This window comes from Rousettus aegyptiacus, unplaced genomic scaffold (genome assembly GCF_014176215.1).
Source record: "Rousettus aegyptiacus isolate mRouAeg1 unplaced genomic scaffold, mRouAeg1.p scaffold_m13_p_10, whole genome shotgun sequence".
In the NCBI taxonomy this organism is placed as follows: Eukaryota; Metazoa; Chordata; class Mammalia; order Chiroptera; family Pteropodidae; genus Rousettus; species Rousettus aegyptiacus.
The window spans coordinates 1,362,255-1,383,353 of record NW_023416285.1 but is presented as its reverse complement, the minus strand read 5'-3'; the positions used below and the strand labels follow the sequence as shown (position 1 = coordinate 1,383,353).

The 21,099-nt window shown below is 58.9% G+C and overlaps 2 protein-coding genes across 13 annotated transcripts in view; one reads left to right on the top strand and one right to left on the bottom strand.

Moving 5' to 3' along the window:
- GRK4 (G protein-coupled receptor kinase 4) overlaps nucleotides 1-19,394 on the bottom strand; it is a 57,124-nt gene extending 37,730 nt beyond the window's left edge. For 6 of the 12 annotated variants that reach the window (XM_036227422.1, XM_036227427.1, XM_036227431.1 and 3 more), the window contains exon 1: nucleotides 2,989-3,190. In XM_036227422.1, the coding sequence (XP_036083315.1) occupies nucleotides 2,989-3,040 (52 nt within the window). In that variant the 5' untranslated portion in view covers nucleotides 3,041-3,190. Of the gene's footprint in view, nucleotides 1-1,050; nucleotides 2,343-2,988; nucleotides 3,193-15,850; nucleotides 16,102-18,512 lie in introns of those variants that run through there. The other 6 variants (XM_016159247.2, XM_016159249.2, XM_036227423.1 and 3 more) reach the window with 5 other exon arrangements.
- On the top strand, nucleotides 3,718-20,428 carry NOP14 (NOP14 nucleolar protein). Its single transcript, XM_016159244.2, has 18 exons — nucleotides 3,718-4,108; nucleotides 6,179-6,313; nucleotides 6,818-6,959; nucleotides 7,805-7,944; nucleotides 8,357-8,488; nucleotides 9,229-9,351; nucleotides 10,119-10,247; nucleotides 10,638-10,896; nucleotides 11,796-11,926; nucleotides 12,306-12,391; nucleotides 13,218-13,353; nucleotides 13,974-14,075; nucleotides 14,648-14,801; nucleotides 16,097-16,256; nucleotides 17,668-17,815; nucleotides 19,392-19,510; nucleotides 19,629-19,784; nucleotides 19,985-20,428. The coding sequence occupies exons 1-18, from the start codon at nucleotides 3,923-3,925 to the stop codon at nucleotides 20,082-20,084; spliced, it is 2,538 nt and encodes an 845-aa protein (XP_016014730.2). The 5' UTR covers nucleotides 3,718-3,922; the 3' UTR covers nucleotides 20,085-20,428.
- The last annotated feature ends 671 nt before the right edge of the window (nucleotides 20,429-21,099 follow it).

Sequence of the window (21,099 nt, the reverse complement as noted above, 5' to 3'; positions counted from 1 at the left end):
AGCTTCACATGAGTTGACTCATTTAATCATCCCCCCTATGATGTAAATACTATTGCTCACCCCTTTCCTCAGAGCAGGGACCAAAGCACACAGTTAACACGTTCCCTGTCACACAACTAGTGGGAGCAGCACCAAGATGCAACCTCCCTTCTGCCTAACTCCAGGAACCCAGCTCACAGGTCATTGGTTTTAATAAGCAACAAGATGTAATCAAAGCATTTTTTAAAGTGCAGAAACATTTAAAATAAATATTTGACATAAATACACTTAGAAATTAAGGTATGCTGTGAAATGAAAATAAGCCAGATACTTTTCTAGAAACCTCATAAGTCTACTCTTACTAAATCCTCCCATCAACCCTATGAGATATACCGTTGCTATATTCTTGTTATAATCCTAATTTTACAGGTGAGAAAACCAAAGCACAGGTATGGGAAATAATTTGCCCGAAGCATTAATTTGCCCAAAGCATTATAGCAGGTAAACAGAAAAGCTGGGATTTGAACCCCAGTAATCACACTGGACAAATGCGGCCACAATGCACTGCAGGGTTTGTACTTAGAAATATATATATATGTATGTATATTTCACCTTTTCTTTCTTGAATTTAACACAATAACAAATCACCCCTTAATCTCCAATTATACGTGAAGTGCCAATTATATGGCTAGTACCAAACAGGATAAGAAATTAAAATAAGAGCTACGCCCTGCCCATACACAGATTACAGTTTAGCCTGACAATCACTGACTAGCTGTGTTAAGAACCCCAAGTTGGAAATTCCCAGAGGACAGAGTATCTCTCGGCTAAAAGAAAATTACAAAGAAGAGAATGAAGGTAAATATTGGGCCCTGAAGGGTGGAAAGAACTGTACAGGAAAAAAAGCAAGGGCCCACTGCATAGGATGGAATTTTAAGCATACAAGAATGTGTCCAAATGAACACCAAAGTGTTCGTTCATACAACAAAAATGCATTTAAGTAGCTCTTGAGTGTGCCATGCACAAATTAAGTGCAATGAAGGAAACAAAAATGTTAGCTACTATACATACCTATGGGACCAAGAGGTATAGAAGCTACTGCTAGAAACTCCTTGAAACCAAAGTCCTGGTGAGGAAGGCTCAGCAAGAGAGAGCATTAATGATCGCAGGTATATTAACTATGCTTCAGGTGCTACACGAACTGCTAAATAACACTATAACCTGCAGTCAGAATAGAATTACTATATATAAAACCAAAATCTGATTAAACGCACATGCCATGTATTCCTCCATTTATTCTTGAAAGAGATAAAATGGAGTTAAAGTCTCCTCAGAAGTATGTGAAACAATCTAAACTTCCGATTTAAAGCAATGGTCATAAATTATTTTAAAAATGCAGTACACACCAAAAAAATCCTAAATTTTTTTAAAAAGCGGTAGTTTTTGTTTTATTAACAACGTGATTACTTCACACTTCCTTAGAGTGTGCCTGGCACACTGACACACAGACTTCCTCAATGCAGCATCATCCGGCAACATTCCTGAGGGGAGGAAAGGCTAACAAATCTTCAGTTTGAGACCAAAAAGAGACTGATTTTATTTGAAACACACCTAGAAAATGACTGGACTCACTAGTAATATTAAACCAACACTGCAATTTCCAGGACCAACGTGTACCTACTGTGCTACACCCACTCATTTCAAAAGTTAATTTTCTAACACATGAAGCAGAGAAACTGCACGCGCAGTTAGCCATGAACAGACATGTGTCCAAGAAGACACTTCCTGGGAAATACTCCGGTGCCGCATCAATAAACGCTGCTTCCTGCTTACAGCCTCGCTGTCCCATCTCTCCGTTGGAGAATCTGGCAACAGCACCCCTAACTTCCCTAACCGGGGTGCGGGTGGAGGCGGGTGGCGCACCGCTACTCGGAGAGTCCCGCACCCTGTTTCTGACTCTCGGCCTCTACAGGCTGAGAAACCGCTACTCCAATCTAGACGTTCCCTCCCGAAAGGCGCTGAGGACGCCCATGGGAGGTGGGGGTAGTAGCTAAGAAAGGAAACAAACCCCAAAGATCTGAAATAGCCGTGTTCTCTCCCAGAACGTTAACCACAGTTCCAAGCACAAGAGGAACTGATGCTTCTCCACTGCGCCCGTGTCACCAAGAGCAGCGCTCTGCCAACGCCGGCGCCCGGGACGAAGCGCCCGCGAAGCTGGGGCGACTGTGCAAAGGCACCCCCCCCCCAGGCACAGGCACCCCTCCCTGGCACAGGCACCCCCCCAGGCAAAGGCACCGCTCCCTGGCAAAGGCACCACCCCCAGGCAAAGGCTCCCCTCCCTCCCTGGCAAAGGCACCCCTCCCTGGCAAAGGCACCCCCCCCCCGGCAAAGGTACCCCCCCAGGCAAAGGCACCCCCCCCAGGCAAAGGCACTCCCCCAGGCAAAGGCACCCCCTCCAGGCAAGGGCACCCCTCCCAGGGCGCCCGACCACTCCCGGGGGGCGGGAGGTGGGGCTCGGGCGCCAGCTCTCCGACGTCCCGTCCCGGGAAGCAGAGCTGGGACACGCGGTCGGAGACAGAGGACCCGCTCCAGGGCTCTCGGAGCCGAGGGGCGCGCCAGCTGCCGCTCTTACGCGGGCAGAAGGGCGAGTTCTTGCTCAGTCACCTAATCTGTCACCGCGTCGTGCGACGACGCACTCTCCGCACCACGGAGCCTCGGATCAAACCCCGACGCCAAGGAGCGATGTCAAAATGACTAAAAACTAACGGAAGGTGCTCGCCAGCGCGGTTTCGGGGCTCTCTGTCCTCGGAGCGCAGGCGCTCTTGGTGATCCGCATCCCCCCCCCCCCCGGGACAGGTCACTGCCCGCCAGGTGCTGCGGCCACGCGGCGGGCCGGGGATGCGGGGAGCGCAGGGCTGGCAAACAGGCGGGACTGGCAGGAGCGGGGCGCAGGCCACTCCCCGGGGGCCGAGGGGCGCGGGCGGGGGGCCCCGGCTGGCCCGCACCCACCTTGGCGCGCTTTCAGCAGCAGCGAGTTGGCCAGGAGGTTTTCCAGCTCCATGGCCCGCCGCCGCCGCCGCCGCCGCGGCCGGGCTCTGCGGGCTCGCGGGGGCAGGGCAGGGGCCTCGGCGCATCGCTCGCCGGACGTCCCGTGCCCGTCGGGCCCCACTCGGGGCCCGGGAGAGCCGCCCCGCCGCCGCGGCCGCGGCCGCGGCCGCCGCCACCACTGGCGCCACCGCCTCCCGGCCCGACAGCGCCGCCGCCGCCGCGGCCGCTGCTGGCGCTGGCGCCGGCCCGCGGAGACCTCGCCCGCGCGGCGCCGGGCTCCAGCGGGGGCCGAGCGAGAGGATCTGGCAGCCCGGCCGCGGGGGGTCTTCGCGGTCACCGCCTCCGCGTCGTGGCCGGGGCGCTGCGCCCCATCGGCCACGCTTTGCGCGCGCAACGCTCTCCTCAGGGCCCGGCTCCCGCGCCGGCCGGCGTCTCCGTGGGCTCGGGCTCACTGGCAGGGCCGCCCCCGGCGGCGACGGCTACTGCCGCCGCCGCCGCCGCCGCCTGCTCGCACCGCGGCCGGCTCCCCGCTAACGGCTTCGCCGAGGGTGGCGTGCGAGCGCTCCCCTCGCCCGCGCCTGAGGCGGCTGCGGCGCTGCGCGGGGCACTACAGCTCCCAGCAGGCCCCGCGCGGGGAGGAAGCGGCTCGTCGCGAGAGCGTGGCCTGCTGGGAGTTGTAGTCGCTCGGCGCGCAGGCGAGTGGGCAGAGTCACATGTGTCTTTTGCTCTCTGACTCAGTTATCGCGACACGAGGGCGGGGTGGTTCCTTGGTCCCCGCAACGTGTTTGCTGAAGGAAGCTGCTCTCCGGCGGCTGCCAGGGGCCGACGGCTCGCCGTCCCCGGGTCTCAGAGGCCGCGCAGAGTCGGGCGCCTCGGGGTGCGGTGACGGAACGCCATGGGGAAGGCCAGGGCGGCCGGGGCGCGCACGAAGACTCCCGCGGGAGCGCGAGGTGGCGGGGCAAGGCCCAACCCAAACCCATTCGAAGTAAAAGTCAACAGGCAGAAGTTCCAGGTCCTGGGCAGGAAGACGCGCCACGACGTGGGGCTGCCTGGGGTGTCGCGCGCGCGGGCCATCCAGAAGGTAAGCGGGGCGCCCCTCTCCCCAGTGGGCACCCCCTCCCGGATGGATGTCCCCTGTCCCGGGCCGCGCGTGTGAGCAGGGACGGCGCCTAACCCTGCGGGCTCATTTGGAGCGCACCCCGCCCGGCCTCTCTGTCCCTCGACTCTGAACCGGACCACCACGCGCCCCTGCGTGATGTTTGCACCTCTCCCCGCGCAGCACAGACTCCGCAGCTGGACTGCCAGGACTTGGGCCGCACAATGGCTAGCTGGGCGGCCTCAGTGTGCTCATCCGTAACACGAAGATCCTAGGGCTCGGGGAGGATCAAATGTGTCCGTTTAAAGTCCTTGGGATGGTGCGTGGTACAGCCTGGTGTCATAGGGCACATACCTCCAGTGCCAGTCACTGGTCGTCATGTCTGTGCTTTTGCATGGGCGAGATTGACTTTCCCCTGGAAAACTGTCCGTCCCTGCACACGTGGGACTTCTTTTCCAGCTCCCTCGGGGAGAGGTAATCACTTCTGTGCCGCCATGGCATCCTCCGTTAGACTTTGAACCTACTGGTTTAGGGCCCATAGATCTTTTTTTTTTTCACAGAATGATGGACTACACAGGTTGCTCAATAGATGTTCGAAGAATGAGGGTCTCTCTCCTTTGAAGCACATGACCTTGTCCCTTGCGGAATAACTGAAATGCTACCTTCTATGGAAAGCGTCATAGCTTTTATCTGTCCTGTGCTGATGGTCCCAGAGTGTTCTGTACCTTTCAAATTCAATTCCATAAGTGGCATTCTATATGCAGCTTCTAACACCTGTTCATTGGTTTGTTGAACAATATTTATTGTTTCTCTGAGGAAGATACATTAGTAGGTTGGTGAAAAAATTAAGGCACAGAAATGACCCATGAATTTCCTAACATACCACTGGTAAGGGCTGGGGCTTGCACCGGGTTTGAGCATCGACGAAGACTTTACACTCCACTGAGCACTTACATTTAAGCTCTGTTCTGGCTGCTGCCTTCAAGGTAACGTACTCTATAATACTCTGTCACACAGTGTGCGATCCAGTTGATCTTCAAATTGAATCATGTCATCCTTACTGCGAGCATGGAGCTGGCAGTATGTACTGTAAACAAGACAAACGTCCCATTGATTTTGACAAGTCTTGCATTACGCACCCCAGGGCAGGTGTGGGGGATGGGATAGTGTGGGCTCTAGAACAGGCGTTTGTGTTCACTTCAGCCTCAGTCTTCTCATTTCTTAAGTGAGGATAACATACGTTTCATCTATCATGGCGGTTGTAAGAATCCAGTAAGATCGTGCATTTGGCACACGTGGGTATTCTCTAAACGGTAGTCATTATTCTCAAATGTCTCAGCTTGTCATTCCCACTCTCTTTCACAAGCCGGCCCGAACCTCTTGTCTTTGTTTTGCCTTTTACAACTCAGCTTGTCCGAAAAGTTTCTTATTCTCCAGATCTCAAGGGTGAGCCCAAGTCACCGCTCTGATACTTTCCCAAGCCCCACGGCCCGAATGGCACAGGTTGCTCGGCCAGCTCCCTCCTCAGTGCGGACGGGCTGGAGGCCGGCCTCGCTGCTGCCTCTGAATCCTGGTACTCGGCCCACAGTAGAAACTCAGGCATCGGGAGGAATCAGAAGTAGAACCTTAGTGCTTTGGGGAAAAGTGTTTCCATCCTCGCAGCTAGGACTGTCAGCTTCCTCGCCGGGTGCGGTGACCTCTCAGGGCTCAGTTCTGCTTTCTCCCTGGCGGCTGTCATTCCTCTTTAACCTTCACATTGGGCACGGAAGCACCAGTCCTCAGACTGCACTGCACTGTGGCAGCCCAGGTCCCCGTGGCCGTCAGGGACTCTTCTTTCCAGCCAGCAGAAGAGTCCGTTTTTTTTCTTCGCCTCGGGTGGGTGGACTTGGTTTCCGTGGCCAAAGGCACAAAATGGCCAGGCGGCACACATCTTCCAACGCGTTAGAGCCGTTGTGTGCCCTTGTGGGAGTATTTCCCCTTTGGGAACTCAGGTCCCCAAGCCTCAGAGCGCAGCTGCCAGGTCCCACGTGCAATTGTTTATCATCTCTCCCGCAGCGCTGCCAGACTTTACTAAAAGAATACAAGGACAGGGACAAGTCCAACGTGTTCGTGGATAAGCGCTTCGGGGAGTACAACAGCAACATAAGCCTGGAGGAAAAGATGCTGAAGAGGTTCGCTCTGGAACAACAGGTATGGCAAACAGTTGGCAGGTATCTCCGGCTGCCCTTTCACACAGAAGTCAAGCACGAGAAGGTGGTTTCCCCGGTTCTGTGGGCACTGGCTCACTGGGCACACTGGGTGGAACTTGAATCCTGTACCTGGTCTGGCCAGGCCAAAGGGGACGCAGACTTCTGCAGATCTCAGCTGGGTGGACAAGCGGCTCGACCAGAGTGTGTGGCAGCGCCGTGTCCCAGAGTTTTGACTAAAGTACTGCCTTCGCCTCGGGCGGGTGGAGAGCGAGTAGACAGTGGAATGTAAAGCCGTGTGATGTACCGGAAGCTTAGCCTGATCTGTCAGTTATGTACCTTCTGCAGGTTCTGCTTATAGTGAATCATGATGCAAATAACCGAGAACAATCTTAAAGCTGCTTGGGCCACACTGTCGTACTGCACAAGTAATAGAAAACACTTCGTTTTTTCTATTAAATGGATGTGCAGATTTTAGGAAACAGACTTTTTTTTCCTCTTCTGTCAGCGACAACATGAGAAAAAAAACATCTACAACCTAAACGAAGATGAAGAATTAACGCATTACGGCCAGTCTCTGGCAGACATCGAAAAGCATCATGACATTGTCGACAGTGACAGTGACACTGAGGAGCGAGGAGCGCTGTCCGGTAAGCGCCGGGAGCACGGGCACAGGCCGCTCAGCCGCAGACTTTCTTCCTGCCCTTCTTGGAGACCTTGAGAAATATCCTTGGGTAAAGTGTCACTGATCGTTAATCTCAAGAAAGTCTAGTGGAACAGGCTTCTTATTTAGTGTTAGGACTTCAGGAAGGTGACTATGCGGACGCAGCTGTAGAGGAGGAGACAGTGGCTCTGTAGGCTGAGACGGCACTGCCACATCCCCTGCCTCATTCGAACTTCACCTAGCTCACTTTATCCAGGAGCTCAAAGGAACAAGGTGGCTTGTCCACCTGCACAGGTGTGGCAGGGAGCAGGTACAGTCTGAGGTAACCCTATGGCAGCTTCAACAAGGAAGGACCAAACGGCCGTGGCGGGGGTGCAGGACTGTGGACCCCAGCTCCGCCCAGGGCTGGTGGAGTTAGCGACAGGCAGCAGCTAGAAAAAAAAGCCTAAAAGACTGTTACTGATACGAGATTTGGACAAATCACTTACCACCTCAGCCTCTATTTTCTCATCCAAGGAATGGGAGTTTGTAAAGGTCTTCTCCCCTCCAAGTCTGTGATCCCCACGGTGTTTTATTTCTGTCGTGTGCCCTGGCAGCCCGGCCGTGTTTCCGCTCTCCGGGGTCTGGCCAGTTGGTGGTTTTCTGTCCCTTTGTTTCCATTGAGTGGCTTGTCCTGGGTGTTGCTGAGGCGCCACTGTGCCTGGGGTCTCAGGCCCGTGGTGGGTGTGAGGCGTTGTCCTTGAGCTCGGGGTCAGTCCCCAGGGCTGTGCCTGAGGACACTGGCAGAGGGTGGTGCCCGGCCTCACAGCAGACTCTCTGCTCTGTCTGCAGCTGAGCTGACAGCGGCGCATTTTGGAGGCGGCGGGCCCCTTCACGAGAAGCCGACGCCAGCGCCGGGCAAGGATGGGGAGAGACCCAGATCACGCAAAGAACTGATCGAGGAGCTCATCGCAAAGTCGAAGCAGGAGAAGGTGCGCTGGTTGCGGCAGAGACACGGTCCCCCGTGTGTTCTCGCGCTTTCTTTCCCTGTACATTTCCAGGCTGTATTTGCTCCTTCCTGTGAATTTAGAAAAAGCATGCATTTCGAACAGGAGTACCTTAAGCTTCATCAAGCATATATGCTGCTGGTGGCTCGTTGTGGCTCTGGGTTTTGTTGGTTGGTTGGTTGGTGTCCATGTTTTGACGTGTATCCAGATTTGCAAAACAGCACCGGCTTCACCCACAGCGAGTAGTTTGCGCAGTTAGCGCCTTCTGATGGGATTTCGTAGCTTCGCTTTTAGGACTCTGATTCCCACAGTCTCTCTTTCCCGTTGACACATCTGGGCATCGGCTGTGGCTGGAGCCCCACGGTCACGGTGCGCGCGCTGTGTGCTTCCTTCCCAGAGGGAGAGACAAGCCCAGCGAGAAGACGCCCTGGAGCTCACGGAGAAGCTGGACCAGGACTGGCGGGAGATCCAGGCGCTGTTGGCGCGCAGGGCACCCAAGCCGGGGAACAGAGACCAGGAGAGGCCCACGGTGGGTCGTGGCGCGGGCACACGCCCCGCTCACGTCTGCGGACCAGCCTTCTCTGGTGAAAAAGCCGTGACCAGGCGCCCTCCTGGCCTGTGGCCTGGGCGTCACCGCTTCTGGTCCCCGGTTCTGTTAGGACCTAAGCTTCTCCTGTACTTTTATCAGCTCATCTGAAAGGTGTGACCTCAGGGTGGACGTAGACTAAAGATGACTTCAAACGTGAACTCAAAAGCGTTAGCTAAAGAACATGGCGGTTTCCCGGTGCGGGGGGACCACCAGCCCGGGTTCGAATTTATTCGTTTACTTGTCTCCCCTCCAAACGGCATTTGGTTCCCACCGCACCCTCTCAGTCTCACTCGCTGACAAAGCTGTGTTTGTTTGAGTAGCTGGTTTCTGGGAAATAACGAGGCTTTCACCTGGTCATGTGGCCGTCAGGGGGTCTTTGCAAGTCACCCCGCTGTTGCTGTAACCTTCACCTGAGTTCTCTCATGGGGCCTTTACAACTGGATAAGCAGTGTTTAGTTTAATTAGAGTAGATATATTTTGAGGAGAACTTTCTAGAAGTTCAGAGTCCTATATGACCTAAAAATATCCTCAAGTCTGATGAGAACAACTTCTTCCCCAGAAGAAAAGACTCAGGGTGTGGGGTCAGCCACGAGTAGAATGTGCAAGAAGCCAGCTGGCCGTATAGGCCTTTTCTCCTAAAAAATATACTCAGAGTGAAACATCATTTCTTTCTGCCCTAGCCTGATGCGTACGACGTGACGGTTCGTGAGCTTGGCTTTGAGATGAAGGCACAGCCTTCGAACAGGATGAAAACCGAAGAGGAGCTGGCCAAGGAGGAGCAGGAGCGGCTCAAGAATCTGGAGGTACGGGCGACGGTGATGACCTGGCCCTGGGGAGCCCCAGCGCCGCGTCGGGAAACCGCCGCGACCTTTGTTTTAGGTCTTGCTGCTGTGTTTTGTAAGGTGAGATGAAGAGACGCTGTTTTAGTCAAGGGCTTTTTTTAGGCTATTTAAAGGTTTTTTTTTTTTTTATTTTACTATAAATGTATTTTTTTTTTCTGACTGTAAAAGCAAAAAAGTTTAGGTAATAGCCAAATACATCAAATACAAAACGGACAAGTCATACAGACCTTTTACCTCAAAACAGTTGCTAACAATATAGTATTCTGCCTTCTCCACTTTTTTCTGTGCCTTAAAAACTTTTTTTTAAATTTCATCATGTTAAAACTAAACTGAAGTAGAGACATGCTGTCCGACGCCTGGCCTTTGCACTGTGGCTGCATCGTGGGCCTCTTCCCGAGCCCGCCGTGTGCTCTCCATGGCCGGCGGTGGGCCTTGCTGCGAGCCATCCGTCCCCCCGGGCTGCAGAGCGGCCAGCGAGGGTCAGGTGGGCTGGCGCGTTTGGCCAGAGGGACCTCGGACGACAGGTTTGCCTTCCTTGTGACTAGAAATAGTTCCGCCATGGTATTTGTTGTTATTTTTGTTAAAAAGAATTTTCCAAAGGATGCCATGTATTTGCGCGTCTGGCCCGGCCTGAAAGCAGCTGGGCACGGCGCACGGCCGGGGGAGCAGCGGCCTCCTCGTCACGCAGGCGACGGCCACGGCTCACGACTCCGCGCTCCCCCGCTCAGGCCGACAGACTCCGGAGGATGCGTGGAAAGGATGAGGATGAAGATACTAAACCCAAACACACGTCAGCGGATGACTTAAGTGATGGCTTCATTCTAGACCAAGATGACAGGCGTTTGCTTTCTTACAAAGTAAGACATTTGCTTTTATTTTCCCTTTTAATCTAAACACATTTTCTGGGATTTTGGTTAATAGGTTTATCACAAACGGAAGTTGTAAACATCCCCAGATGTTGGGGTCCCACCACCTCCAGGTGCAGCCCAAGTGCCGGGAAGCCAGCTGTCCCTTGTCCCCAAAGCCAGTGGTGGCTGCTGGAGCCCAGTGTCCTGGAGGAGGGCTTGGGAAGCATGGTTCCTGGGCCCGTGGCCCCTGCGGGTCAGGGCGTCATCGAAGGGGGTGGGCCGGGAGGCCCGTGCCAGCGGACAGGAGCAGCGCAGGGGGAGAGCGCGTGCGCACACACCCAGTGTAGCGGGGCGCCCGGCCGCCGTGTCCCGGGCTGTGACGCCTGCACTCTGTCCCAGGACGGAAGGATGAGCATCGAGGAGGAGCAGAGCGGGGAGGCCAGCGACCGTGAGGGCGCCGAGGACGAGGGCGAGGACGCGGGCGAGGGCGACGCGGAGGACAGCAGTGGCTCCGAGGGCCACGCAGACCTGGACTCGGACGGAGAGAGCGCGGGGGAGAGCGAGCGGCCGGGGGAGGAGCAGCGGCGGGCTTCTGGGCACGCATCGCCAGGCGGAGGCGGGGGAGCCGCCAGCACCGAGCTGCCCTACGTGTTTGCAGGTGACAGCCGGCCGGGTTCTCAGAGCTCGGGATCACGCCCAGCGTGGCCACACGCCAGCCTCGCGGGGTAGTGGGACTGAGGGTGCCCTGCTGGACGCGTCGGCACGTCCCGTCTGTAAAGTCCTGGCTGGTGGGCGGGCACTGTCACCTCCTCAGCCTCTGTCTGGTGTGCCCTGGGGCCTGTCAGGCCTGGCACGACCCATCAGCCTTGGCTGCAGGACCGCAGGCAGTCCTGTGGGCTCACTGCAGGGTGAGGGCAGACACACCTCCCCGCAGACGGGTCTTCCTGCCGTTTTTTAAAGGCCAGCCTTCTGCGGTGGGCAGGTGGCTGCCGCAGAGACCCAGCACAGGGACCTGGGCACTCTTGTTTGGCCACAGACGTCTCACATAGAATAGGCTGTCGCTTTCTTGGGCACGCAGAGAGAACTTGTCCAGTTCTTGTGCACAGTCCTTCGGCGTTCTCTGGCTTAAGGTTATTTCCAGAAAGGACAGACTCGCGGGTGAGGCTGGCTTGCGTGAGAGCCGCCTCTGGTCAGTGGGAGTCTCAGGCGGTGACGCCGCTCTGCTCGTGTGGCCCCTTCTGGCTCGTTCTGAACAGCCTGGCGCTGTCGGCTTGCCTCGGGGCACAGGCAGGTTCCCTGTAGACGGGCTGCAGGTCCGTCCTCCACGAAGGCCGTGCTCGGTGCCCGCTCCCAGGGCCCCGTTCCCCCAGCCTGCTACCCGCAACCCGCTGGAGCACGCACCAGGTGTGCGCGTGGCCTCACAGCCGGAGGCGTGATGCGGTGGCTACGATGGGTTGGCTTGTCCCTGGGTAAAGCAAGAGAAGTAGCGTTGCTGACGCCGTGCTGAGGGCAGGTGTCCGTTGCCAGGAACAAGAGTCATTCTCGCTGTCTTGACAGCTCCCGAATCCTGCGAGGACCTGAAGGCGCTGTTATCCGGAAGGCCGACGGAAGAGCAGCTGTTGGTGTTGGAAAGAATCCAGAAATGCCACCACCCGAGCCTCGCGGTGGGCAACAGAGCGAAGCTGGAGGTACGCGGGGGACCGCGGAGCCACGGGCGTGTCAGGGCGGGGCCGCGGGAGGGCCTGATGCCCAGAGCTGCCACTGGCCCAGCGCGCCCCACACAGCGTGGGTGGACAGGGCACAAGGCCGGGGCCGGCAGGAGGCCGCACGCTCGCCTCAGCTCACAGGCAGGTTTGCCTCACGTGGCTGTCGAGCGGCCAGGTGGGACTCAGGGAAACCATCACCTTGCCCCTGCTGCCCCTCCCCTCCCAGCAGTCACCGAGCAGCCCACGCCCAGGGTGCAGCCTCCGCCGCCTTCTGAGGCTCAGCTGCCGCCCGCCCTGCTGTAGCCAGCCTGGGCGACGGCGCGCGGCCGGCCTGCTCTGACTGTGCCTCTGTGTCCTGCAGAAACTGTTCGGCTTCCTTTTGGAGTACGTTGGAGAGCTGGCTACGGACGAGCCGCCGGCCCTTGGAACGATCGACAAGCTGGTCGTGTGAGTGAAGCGGGCGGGCAGCCGGCTAGCTGGACGGTTCTGTCCTGCTCAGAGCCGTGTGGAGACCTGGCCGAGCGTGCAAGGCCGACCTCGTGACTGGCCTCGCTGGCAGCCCGCTGCTCCCGGCGCCGAGAGGTGGGCGGTTCAGTGACAACAGCGACCCGAGGCCCTCGCGGCCCCCCAGGTTGGCCCGGTGTTCGCAGCCTATTCTCACTCGCCAGCGTCTCCAGCTCTGCTTGGGCGCTGAGGGTTTTGGGGTGCGCAGCGCACGCAGCCTGCTCTTGCCCCAGGCCTTGCCACAGTGGAACCCGGCGGGCTCAGGTGACCCGAGCCCTCGTTGTCCACCCGGTCCTGCCCTGCACAGGGTCAGCAGTAGGTCCCAGACCTTCCGTGCACCAAGAACCCCGTGAGGCAGAGACCCACGTGCTGGCTCGTGCCCCACCCCCGGCACGTGGTGAGCGCACGTGGCCCGTGGTGCCCAGCAGCTCCTACCCTGTCAGGAGTGCTGGTGAGCGATCGCGGGGTCGTGGAGCACACGCTCATGGTCCTGTGAGCACAGGCAGAGCTCTCCTGCGGCCACCGCTGACAGGCTCTGGCCAGGAGGTGACGAGTAGCAAATCTGAGGACAGGTTATTACAAACACAGTCACAAAGGTCTTCTGGCTCCCAGAAGGCCAGCCACATGCCTGTAAGGGGAAGGGTGGCCCGTCCGGGGGCTTCCGGTTAGACGTGCCGTCGGCAGGAAGACGGCAGCTTGGGAGGCTGGCAGGTCTTCTGCGTTTCGGCGTCTGGCGTCGACCTCCCTGACTCGAGTGTCTCATCCACAGGCAGTTGTATGATCTGTGCCAGATGTTTCCCGAGTCCGCGAGCAGCTGCATGAAGTTTGTTCTCCGCGACGCCATGCACGAGATGGAAGGGGTGGTGGAGGCAAGAGGCCGGGCGCGGTTCCCGGGCTTGGACGTGGTGAGCCGGGGCTCGCGTTGCCCAGCCGTAGGCCAGCAGCCAGCAGAGCCCGGTGCTGTCTGGTGCCACACGGGGGGCTGGTGACAGAGAGTGTGCGTGGCTGCAGGAGGTGGCCCGTCCCCGGAGTTTCCAGGGTGACCTGCGGAGACTTAAGCCGTGAACCGTGAACGGTAACGTGTCCATAGCAGAGGAAGCTGGCTTGCTTGCACGTGAATGTGGGTCTGTTCTTCTTCACGCCAAAGAGGTTTTCATGCAAACAAGGACTGGCCTATGGACTTGATGGCCCGGGACGGCCGGCCGGGCCTGGGGCCATAAACAGTGCCGGCTGCCTGGGCAGTGCAGCACCGCCCTGTGCCCCCCACGGCCCACTGGAGAACCCCACATGTTCCAGAAGGGGCCAGCTGTGCGTAACGTGCAGTGGGGGTGCTCTCGCGGGTATGGGGCAGCGGCCAAGGGATGCTGATGCCTCCCGTGGGGCCCCCGGCCCTGGCCACAAGGCCATTGACAGGACAGCATTGCAGGAGCTTCGAAACCTGTTTTGTCCTTGAGCCTTTTTAGGAGGCGGTACTCTAAACTTCATTTCCCCCACTTTGATTTTTGTGATTACACTTTCTCTGCAGCTCATTTATTTGAAAATTGCTGGGATGTTATTTCCGACCTCTGACTTCCGGCACCCCGTCGTGACGCCTGCACTGGTGTGTCTCAGCCAGCTGCTCACGAAGGTATGTCCCCACGTGCTCACGAAGGTATGTCCCCACGTGCACACGGGCGGTCAGACGCGCTCCAGCAGAGCCGGCGTCTCCCCGGGCCTTGCTGAGTGAGAGCACGGCTGGGTCAGGGTCAGGGTCAGGGTCCGGAGGCTGACCGTGGGGCCGGGCGCAAGAGCAGTTCCTCCCAGGGGGCCCGTGAAGGTGTTGGCCAGGTCCTCCCCAGGGCCGGCTACAGCAGCCCCTGACCAGGCGGGAGTCAGGTTTAGTACCTGGAGTTAGTGGGGAAGGCCTCGGGTCAGAGAGGGGTTCTGTTCTCTTTGGCTTACGAAGGCCCACAGGGCTCCATCCCTCGACCGGGCGCACCTGCTGCGCTCACTGTGACCTCCCCCACCACCGGGGGGCATCTTAGTGTCCACCCAGCTGTGCCCGCGCCTCCAGGCTGACCCCGCACCAGGGGTCCCCCTCGGCAGCACCCCCTCCGCGTTGGCAAGCTCGAGCACACAGCTCCCCCAGCAGCAGCTTGTCTGCCCCGTGTGGTGTCGGAACCTCGTCCCGACAGTCACCGAGCCCCGCTCCTCCACCAGTGCCCCGTCCTGTCCCTCCAAGACGCGGTGAAGGGTCTGTTCGTGTGCTGCGTGTTCCTGGACTACGTGTCTCTGTCTGGGAGGCTCGTCCCTGAGCTGATTAACTTCCTCGTGGGCATCCTTTACATAGCAGCTCCGAACAGCCAGAGTCCGGGTGAGTTGTCGGAGGGAGCTGCTTTGAGTCACTGTGCTTCCGGGTTTTTAAAAAGACTGTTGAAAGTAATTCATGCGCACTGTGGAGAGTTTAGAGCACAGAAAGGCGGGAAAGCAGGGCGCAGCCTCTTCTCTGAGTGGACGTGTGTGTGCACCCACGTTCTGAAGAGATCGGGCTCTGTCCCGTGTGCAACTCGGTAGCCAGGAGCCACACGTGGCGTCCCCGGAGACGCGCTCTGCGTGAGGGTCAGCCCGGAACGTCTCCGCGCGCTGCACGGACCGTGCGTCGCGATGACGGTATTCTTACGTTTTGGATTGTGTAAACTACGCAGTTAGGACGTATCTTATTTTTTGCTTTTTCTGTGGCCGCATGGCCCCCGCGGTGTCGGGCAGCTCCGCTCCGTGCGTCTCTGCTCCTGGGATCTGGGAAGGAGAGCGCCCCAAAAGCGGGATTCTGGGGCGCGCTTCGGCACTCGATCTGGTCTCAGCATGGCCCGCCCCACCCCCCGGGCGCCCCGTGACGCAGAGCCTCACAGAGCCCACCCCGCCCCCCTGCGCGGGGCTCCCCGCGGGACCACCAGGAGAGCGCGCGTGGCCTCGGTCCCCTTGCCCTGCTGCGGCTGTCTGCCTCGGAAGTGCCAGTGGGGCAGAGCCGTTCCACACCACGGGGACTGTGCCTCGTGTGCACCAAATGCCCCGTCCTTTGCCTTCTCCGCGTAACCCCATGGTGGGACCGTCCTACGTGTGGCTCCTCACGGCCGCACGGACGTACACTGTGTGGCAGGCACAGGACGGGCCCGGTCATGCCCGGGGAAGCCTGTCGTTGGACGGACGTCAGAGCAGGGTACGGAACGTCCTGGACACGGCCGGGCAGTGGGCAGTGGGCTGCTGTCGCCACTCGCCCCTCTCCCTTTGCCCGGTCACCCCTCGCCCACCCACCATGCTGAGCCCAGACTGCACCAGGCCCTCCACCCTCCCCGGCGGCTCCTTCTGCCACATCTGCTCTTCTGAGTGACAGGGGGTGTCCTGCACTCCCAACTGACCCCTTACCTTTGCTGCTTCCCTTGTTCACTGTTTCTGACACTCCACCCACTCCATCCGCGTTTTCCGGTGGCGTTTACTGCTTGTCTCCCCCGCGAGGGCAGGGACCTGGTCCGTTCTTGGGCGTGGCCCTGGTGCCCGCCAAGGCCGTCACCACCTGCATGGTGAAGAGTGAACTTGCTAAAGGCTTTGGTGCCCATGAGCCCAGTAACACTCAGGCCTTCTCTGTCCCTGTCCTGTCCCGCTGCGATTCAGGTTACACCCTGGTGCACCCTTTCAGAGCCCTCGGCAAGAACTCGGAGTTGCTCCTAGTGTCTGATGAACGGGACGTAGCCACGTGGCAGAGGAGGCACCTCGCCCTGCATTGGGCAAGTGGGCCACCAGCCCGGACTGAGACCGAGGCCAACCACATCAGGTTTGTGCAGCCCGGGCCCCTTGGTGCCCGCCCGGACCTCAGAGAGGCCAGCAGGGAGCTGGGCCCCACCGGGACCTGGCACCCAACAGTGCACCAGAGTCGTCTCCTTTGCAGATGACACGCACTTACATGTAGTCCTAAACCCCACAGACAGACTGTTAGATTCGATCAGTGAATCAGCAACGCAGCCGGACAAAAAGTCCACACACAACAATCAAGTGCGTTTCTATCCATGAGCGAGGGACTCACAACCACCCTGTTTACGGTAGCGTCAAAAAAAACAAAACGCTCAGGAAGCAGCCGTGGAGAGGGGCTGTACAGTGCAAATAGCAAAACTCTGCCGAGAAAGTGAAGCCGGGGTAGACGGAGCCCGTGGTGCTCGTGGGCGGGGAGACGCAGCCGCCCCCGCGCCCTCCACGTGGGTTCGGTCCGAGCAGGGCTCCGCGGGGCTCCACACTCCGATCGGCGTAGGACTGGGAGCACCGGCCTTTGTTTTCTGATCTTTTAAGTTAGAGATTATTTGGAAAAAGTCTTTTGAGAAGTTTTGCTGTGGTGCAACACACTCAGCGACATTGGCCATCGGAAGCGTGCGTGTCCAGCGCCGCCTCCCGTCCAGCGTCCGTCCTGGGACTGGCTTGTTGCAGAAGCAGTGTCCTCAGGGCTCATCCGTGTAGCCGACGGCAGGACTCCTGTCCTTTTTCAAGCTGAATAACACACCTCGTGTGGGTGGGCGTCTGCGCGCCCTTCCCTCCGCCAGCGGGTCGGCGCTGCTGTGAGCTCGGTGCGCACTCGCCACCGGCAGATCCTGCGTTTAGTCCCCCGGGGCGCGGACCCAGGGGTGGATGGCCAGGCCACGTGGGCGCCCTGGTCAGTGTTTTGAGGCGCTTCCAGCACGCTGCTTCCCCCTCGGCCCCGCCCACAGTGCGCAGGGCCTTGCTCACGTCCTCGCCAGCTCTTGCTGTTTTCTGGGTCTTTCGGCAGCAGCCACAGTAGCCGTCCTACTGGGCGTGAGGTGGCATCTCGCTGTGGCCTTGATGTGCGCCCCCCTGACTAGTGGTGCCGAGCACCTCTGCATGTGCCCGTTGGCCATCTGCATGTCCTCTCTAGAAAAACCCGTTCGAGTCCTGATGGCAGTTACGTCCATGAAAAAAACGACTTTCCCAGAACCTGTGTATCATTTTCAGGACTCATCTCCCTGATTTCTCAGATAATTTAGACGCTAAACTGGGAGCCGCTGTCTCCACGCCAGCGTCACATGCCCACGACAAGGCTCCCGGTGCGGGCCACGCGCTGTTCTCAGTGTCGGCTGGTCCCCTGCCACCCTCGTTGGGCTTTTCAGGGCCGGCGGGGGGACCCTGGTCTTTGCCAGGACTGTCGCCTCTCGCCCTGAAGCTGGCTGTTGCCCGTGCAGGCTGTCCTGCCTGGCTGTGTGCCTGGCCCTGGTGAAGCGCTGTGTGCACATGTACGGTGGCCTGCCGTCCTTCCACGACATCGTGAGGCCCCTCAGAGCCCTCCTGACGGAGCACCTGGCCAGCCGCAGTCACCCCCGCGAGCTCCAGGTGAGGCCCCTGCGCCGGGGCGCTCTGCCCCAGCCCGGCCTTTTCCCGAGGGGGAGCCGGGGAGCCGCGTTCTTGCTGTCGGGGTTGCAGCCCCCATTGAGGACACCGTGTCTGCGGGTTAGGGACACGACGGGAAACAGGGTCACAGCGAGAACCTCCAGGAACCGCTGCGCGGGTCCGGACCCGGGGTTTACCCGAGCACTGAACCACTGTCGCATGCCCCCTTCTGCCGGCCCGCTGCCCGCCAGGCCCCGTCCCTTCCAGGCCACATGGGTTTTCTGAAGATAGTGCCACCACCCCGTACCAGGTGACAGACATTGCAGGACTCCCTCTGCCCTGGACGCCCCAGTGGACGTTTGGATGAGTGTCTCGGCCACCAGGCCATCGCAGGCCTTCAGCTCTGCCCTCGCCCGCCCGCACCTGCTCCCCCATCCTTCCGCAGCATAGGGTCCTGTCAGGACGTCGTCCCTCCGGCGGCCTGGCCCTGCCCTCCACACGCTCCGACCTCTGCACGGGGTCGTCTCACGTGCCTTTGCCTCTGCCTGGAACGCCCTCCTCAGAGCCTAGTGACTGCTCCCCACGTGCCCCAGCCTCTCCACGGTGTGGCCCTCCCAGCTTCTCGGGACATGGGCCTATGAGGACATCGTGTCATCTTGTAGAAGGTCGATGAGACCGAGGTGTCAACACCTGCCCCTACCTTGCCTCCACTTAATGCAGACCTGGCTGTGGCTCATCCCTTAGTTGAAAGAGCAGAGTGGCTGTCAGGCTTTGTGGGACTGGAGCTGGCCCAGGGACCACGGGGGCTCGTGGACCTGGGTGAACTGAGCTGGTCGTGCTTGGCGTGTGGTCCCCGTGGAGCCTGGGCATTTCGCCCCAGATGAACCGCCAGATGGGCTGGGGGCAGCTGTGCCCATGGCGCAGGAAGCCTGGGTTCCACGACACACCTGTGTGAGGGGAAAGGAAGGGAACCAACATCAGTGAGCTGGCTTCTAGGTTCCTCAGAAGCACCAGCCAACTGTCTAGGAAGCCACAGCTGCAACGAAAGCGTCTTGGCCATCTGGCTCTTTCTGTTGGGGTGGAAGTGGGGTCAGCTCACAGGCTGGTAGGGGCTCAGTCCCGGTGGGCACCCCATGGTGTGGCTCTCCTATCGGGTGCGACTCGCAGCGGGCCATGCGAGGCATGTCCCTGGCACCCCGTGCAGACAGGTTTCTCTGGGAAAAAAGACGCCGTCGCGTTTGCCAGATGCTGGACGCGCAGACGCCTCCACTTCTGAGCACCTGAGCCCACCCCCTTCCATCGTCCTACCCGCGGGCGCCGTGCCGGGGCCCGGGCGCTGCTTGTCGTGCAGCCTCCTCCCCGTCAGCGAGAAGACGACGCTCCATCACAGCCACACCTCGGCACGGCGTCTGGGCCCCCTTACCAGCAGATGAGATGCAGGCCCGGCAGGGCCCTGGCAGCAGGAGGGTCTGGAGGCGGCCGGGTCTCGCGCTCTGTCCCCGGGACCGCAGAGCCTGCTGGAGGAGCTCACGAGGCTGCGGTGGGCGGGCCTCACCCGCCCCCCCCTCACGTGTTTCAGGAGCTGATTCGGGCCACGCTGACGGACATGGAAACCCAGGAGGAGCGCTGTCAGCCGCTCATCTGCGAGAAGAGCAGGCCGGTGCCTCTCAAGCTGTTCACCCCCCGGCTGGTCAAAGTGTGAGTGCAGCTGCTCCCCCGCATCTGGTCCCCGCAGCGCCAGGGTCGGGGCCGTGGGCCCAGCCCTCCGCGGACAGTGGGACCGACCGGCCGCGTGCCGCTGGGCCTCTGCTTTCAGCCTCGAGTTCGGAAGAAAGCAGGGGAGCAGCAGGGAGGAGCAGGAGCGGAAAAGGCTGATGCACAAGCACAGGCGCGAATTCAAAGGCGCCGTCCGGGAGATTCGCAAGGACAACCAGTTCCTGGCCCGGATGCAGCTCGCGGAGGCCATGGAGCGGTGAGGGGGCCGGGGCAGGGGGCGGGGGACGGCGGCCCTCGGGCCTGGGGCAGGGCAGGCTTGGGCCATTTCCTTCCTCTAGACTGGACGTGGGGGACACAGGCCCCACACGGTTCTGAACTGCTGTGGCGTCAGATGTGACAAGGGGCCAAAAATGAATCCTCCAAAAACAGGCGTTTTTTTTTTTTCCACTTTCTCAGGGATGCGGAAAGAAAGCGGAAAGTGAAGCAACTTTTTAACAGTCTGGCTACACAGGAAGGTGAATGGAAGGCTCTGAAGAGGAAGAAGCTCAAAAAATAGTTTTACAGATGAGGCAAGACGACGCTGCCTGTCGGAAGTGATGACGGGAGCTGGGATGGAGTGTGGGTCTTTGTCGCTGCGCTTCAGTTCCTGTTAAAACGTCTCTCCTGGTGACAACGTGCGCTTTTGGAACTGGGAACAGCTCTCCACGCGCGTGGTGATGATACACTCTAAATGTCTCGGTCCACCGAGCTTCCACACACCTGTTAGTCACAGGGCTTGGGACTGAGGATTCTGGCCAGCATCGTTTTTGGTCAAGCAAGGATGTTTGTCTTCTGTATAGAATTCAGTGTTAACATATAAATGATATTTTCAATTACAAATTAAACTTAAGTTTGCAAACAGTTTAGAAATCAAAGAAAAAAATCAACAAGAATCCCAGTACCCTAAAAGCCAAGACTGGCGTTGTCGGAAGTGTCTTTATCCGATGCTTCGAGGTGTCAGGTCTGGTCTCCTGAGCCGCGGGGAGGGGGAGGAGCTTGGTGTGTCTGCACTGACCCAGGAGGCAGCGGAAGTTCTGAGTCCAAACAAGCTGGAAGACGTTATGGTTAAGGTTGAAAGCGTGTACGTTAAACAGGATAGCCGCTTTCATTCTGCACCTAACCAGCGGCTTCTGGAGCAGTCGGTCAGCGTGCAGTTTGCCAGACGCCAGAGGGGCTGGGGCCTGCCCGAAGGGAAGACCATGAGGTGCCTGGACCGGCCTGTTCTTAGCATTTCATTATGGATCCATGAATATCCACTTCGTTTTCTCGCCTCGGCTGCTCCCCTGCCCCCTATCGAGGGAGCTGCTGCTAACGGAGTTAACCTCCTGTCTGGAGCTCATTGAGTCCCAGGCTCCCAAAGGGGAAGCATGGCACAGCCCAGAGGAAATGACCACCACCCAGGTGAGGGTAAGGAACGTGGGAACGTCGCATCTTCGGGCCAGGTGCTCATGGGCTTTCTTGACTATAGTGCAGGGAGCAGTGTGTGGGTACCAAGGGGCGGACTGTCAACGTGGAAGGTGAACGGGACTTAC

What these genes read in the sequence shown, in the direction of transcription:
- NOP14 (XM_016159244.2), top strand. Translation starts at nt 3,923, where the DNA reads ATGGGGAAGGCCAGGGCGGCCGGGGCGCGCACGAAGACTCCCGCGGGA. An exon ending in GCAACAGAGCGAAGCTGGAG is followed by an intron (nt 11,927 to 12,305) that starts GTACGCGGGGGA and finishes TGTGTCCTGCAG; the next exon opens with AAACTGTTCGGCTTCCTTTT. An exon ending in ACCGAGGCCAACCACATCAG is followed by an intron (nt 16,257 to 17,667) that starts GTTTGTGCAGCC and finishes TTGCCCGTGCAG; the next exon opens with GCTGTCCTGCCTGGCTGTGT.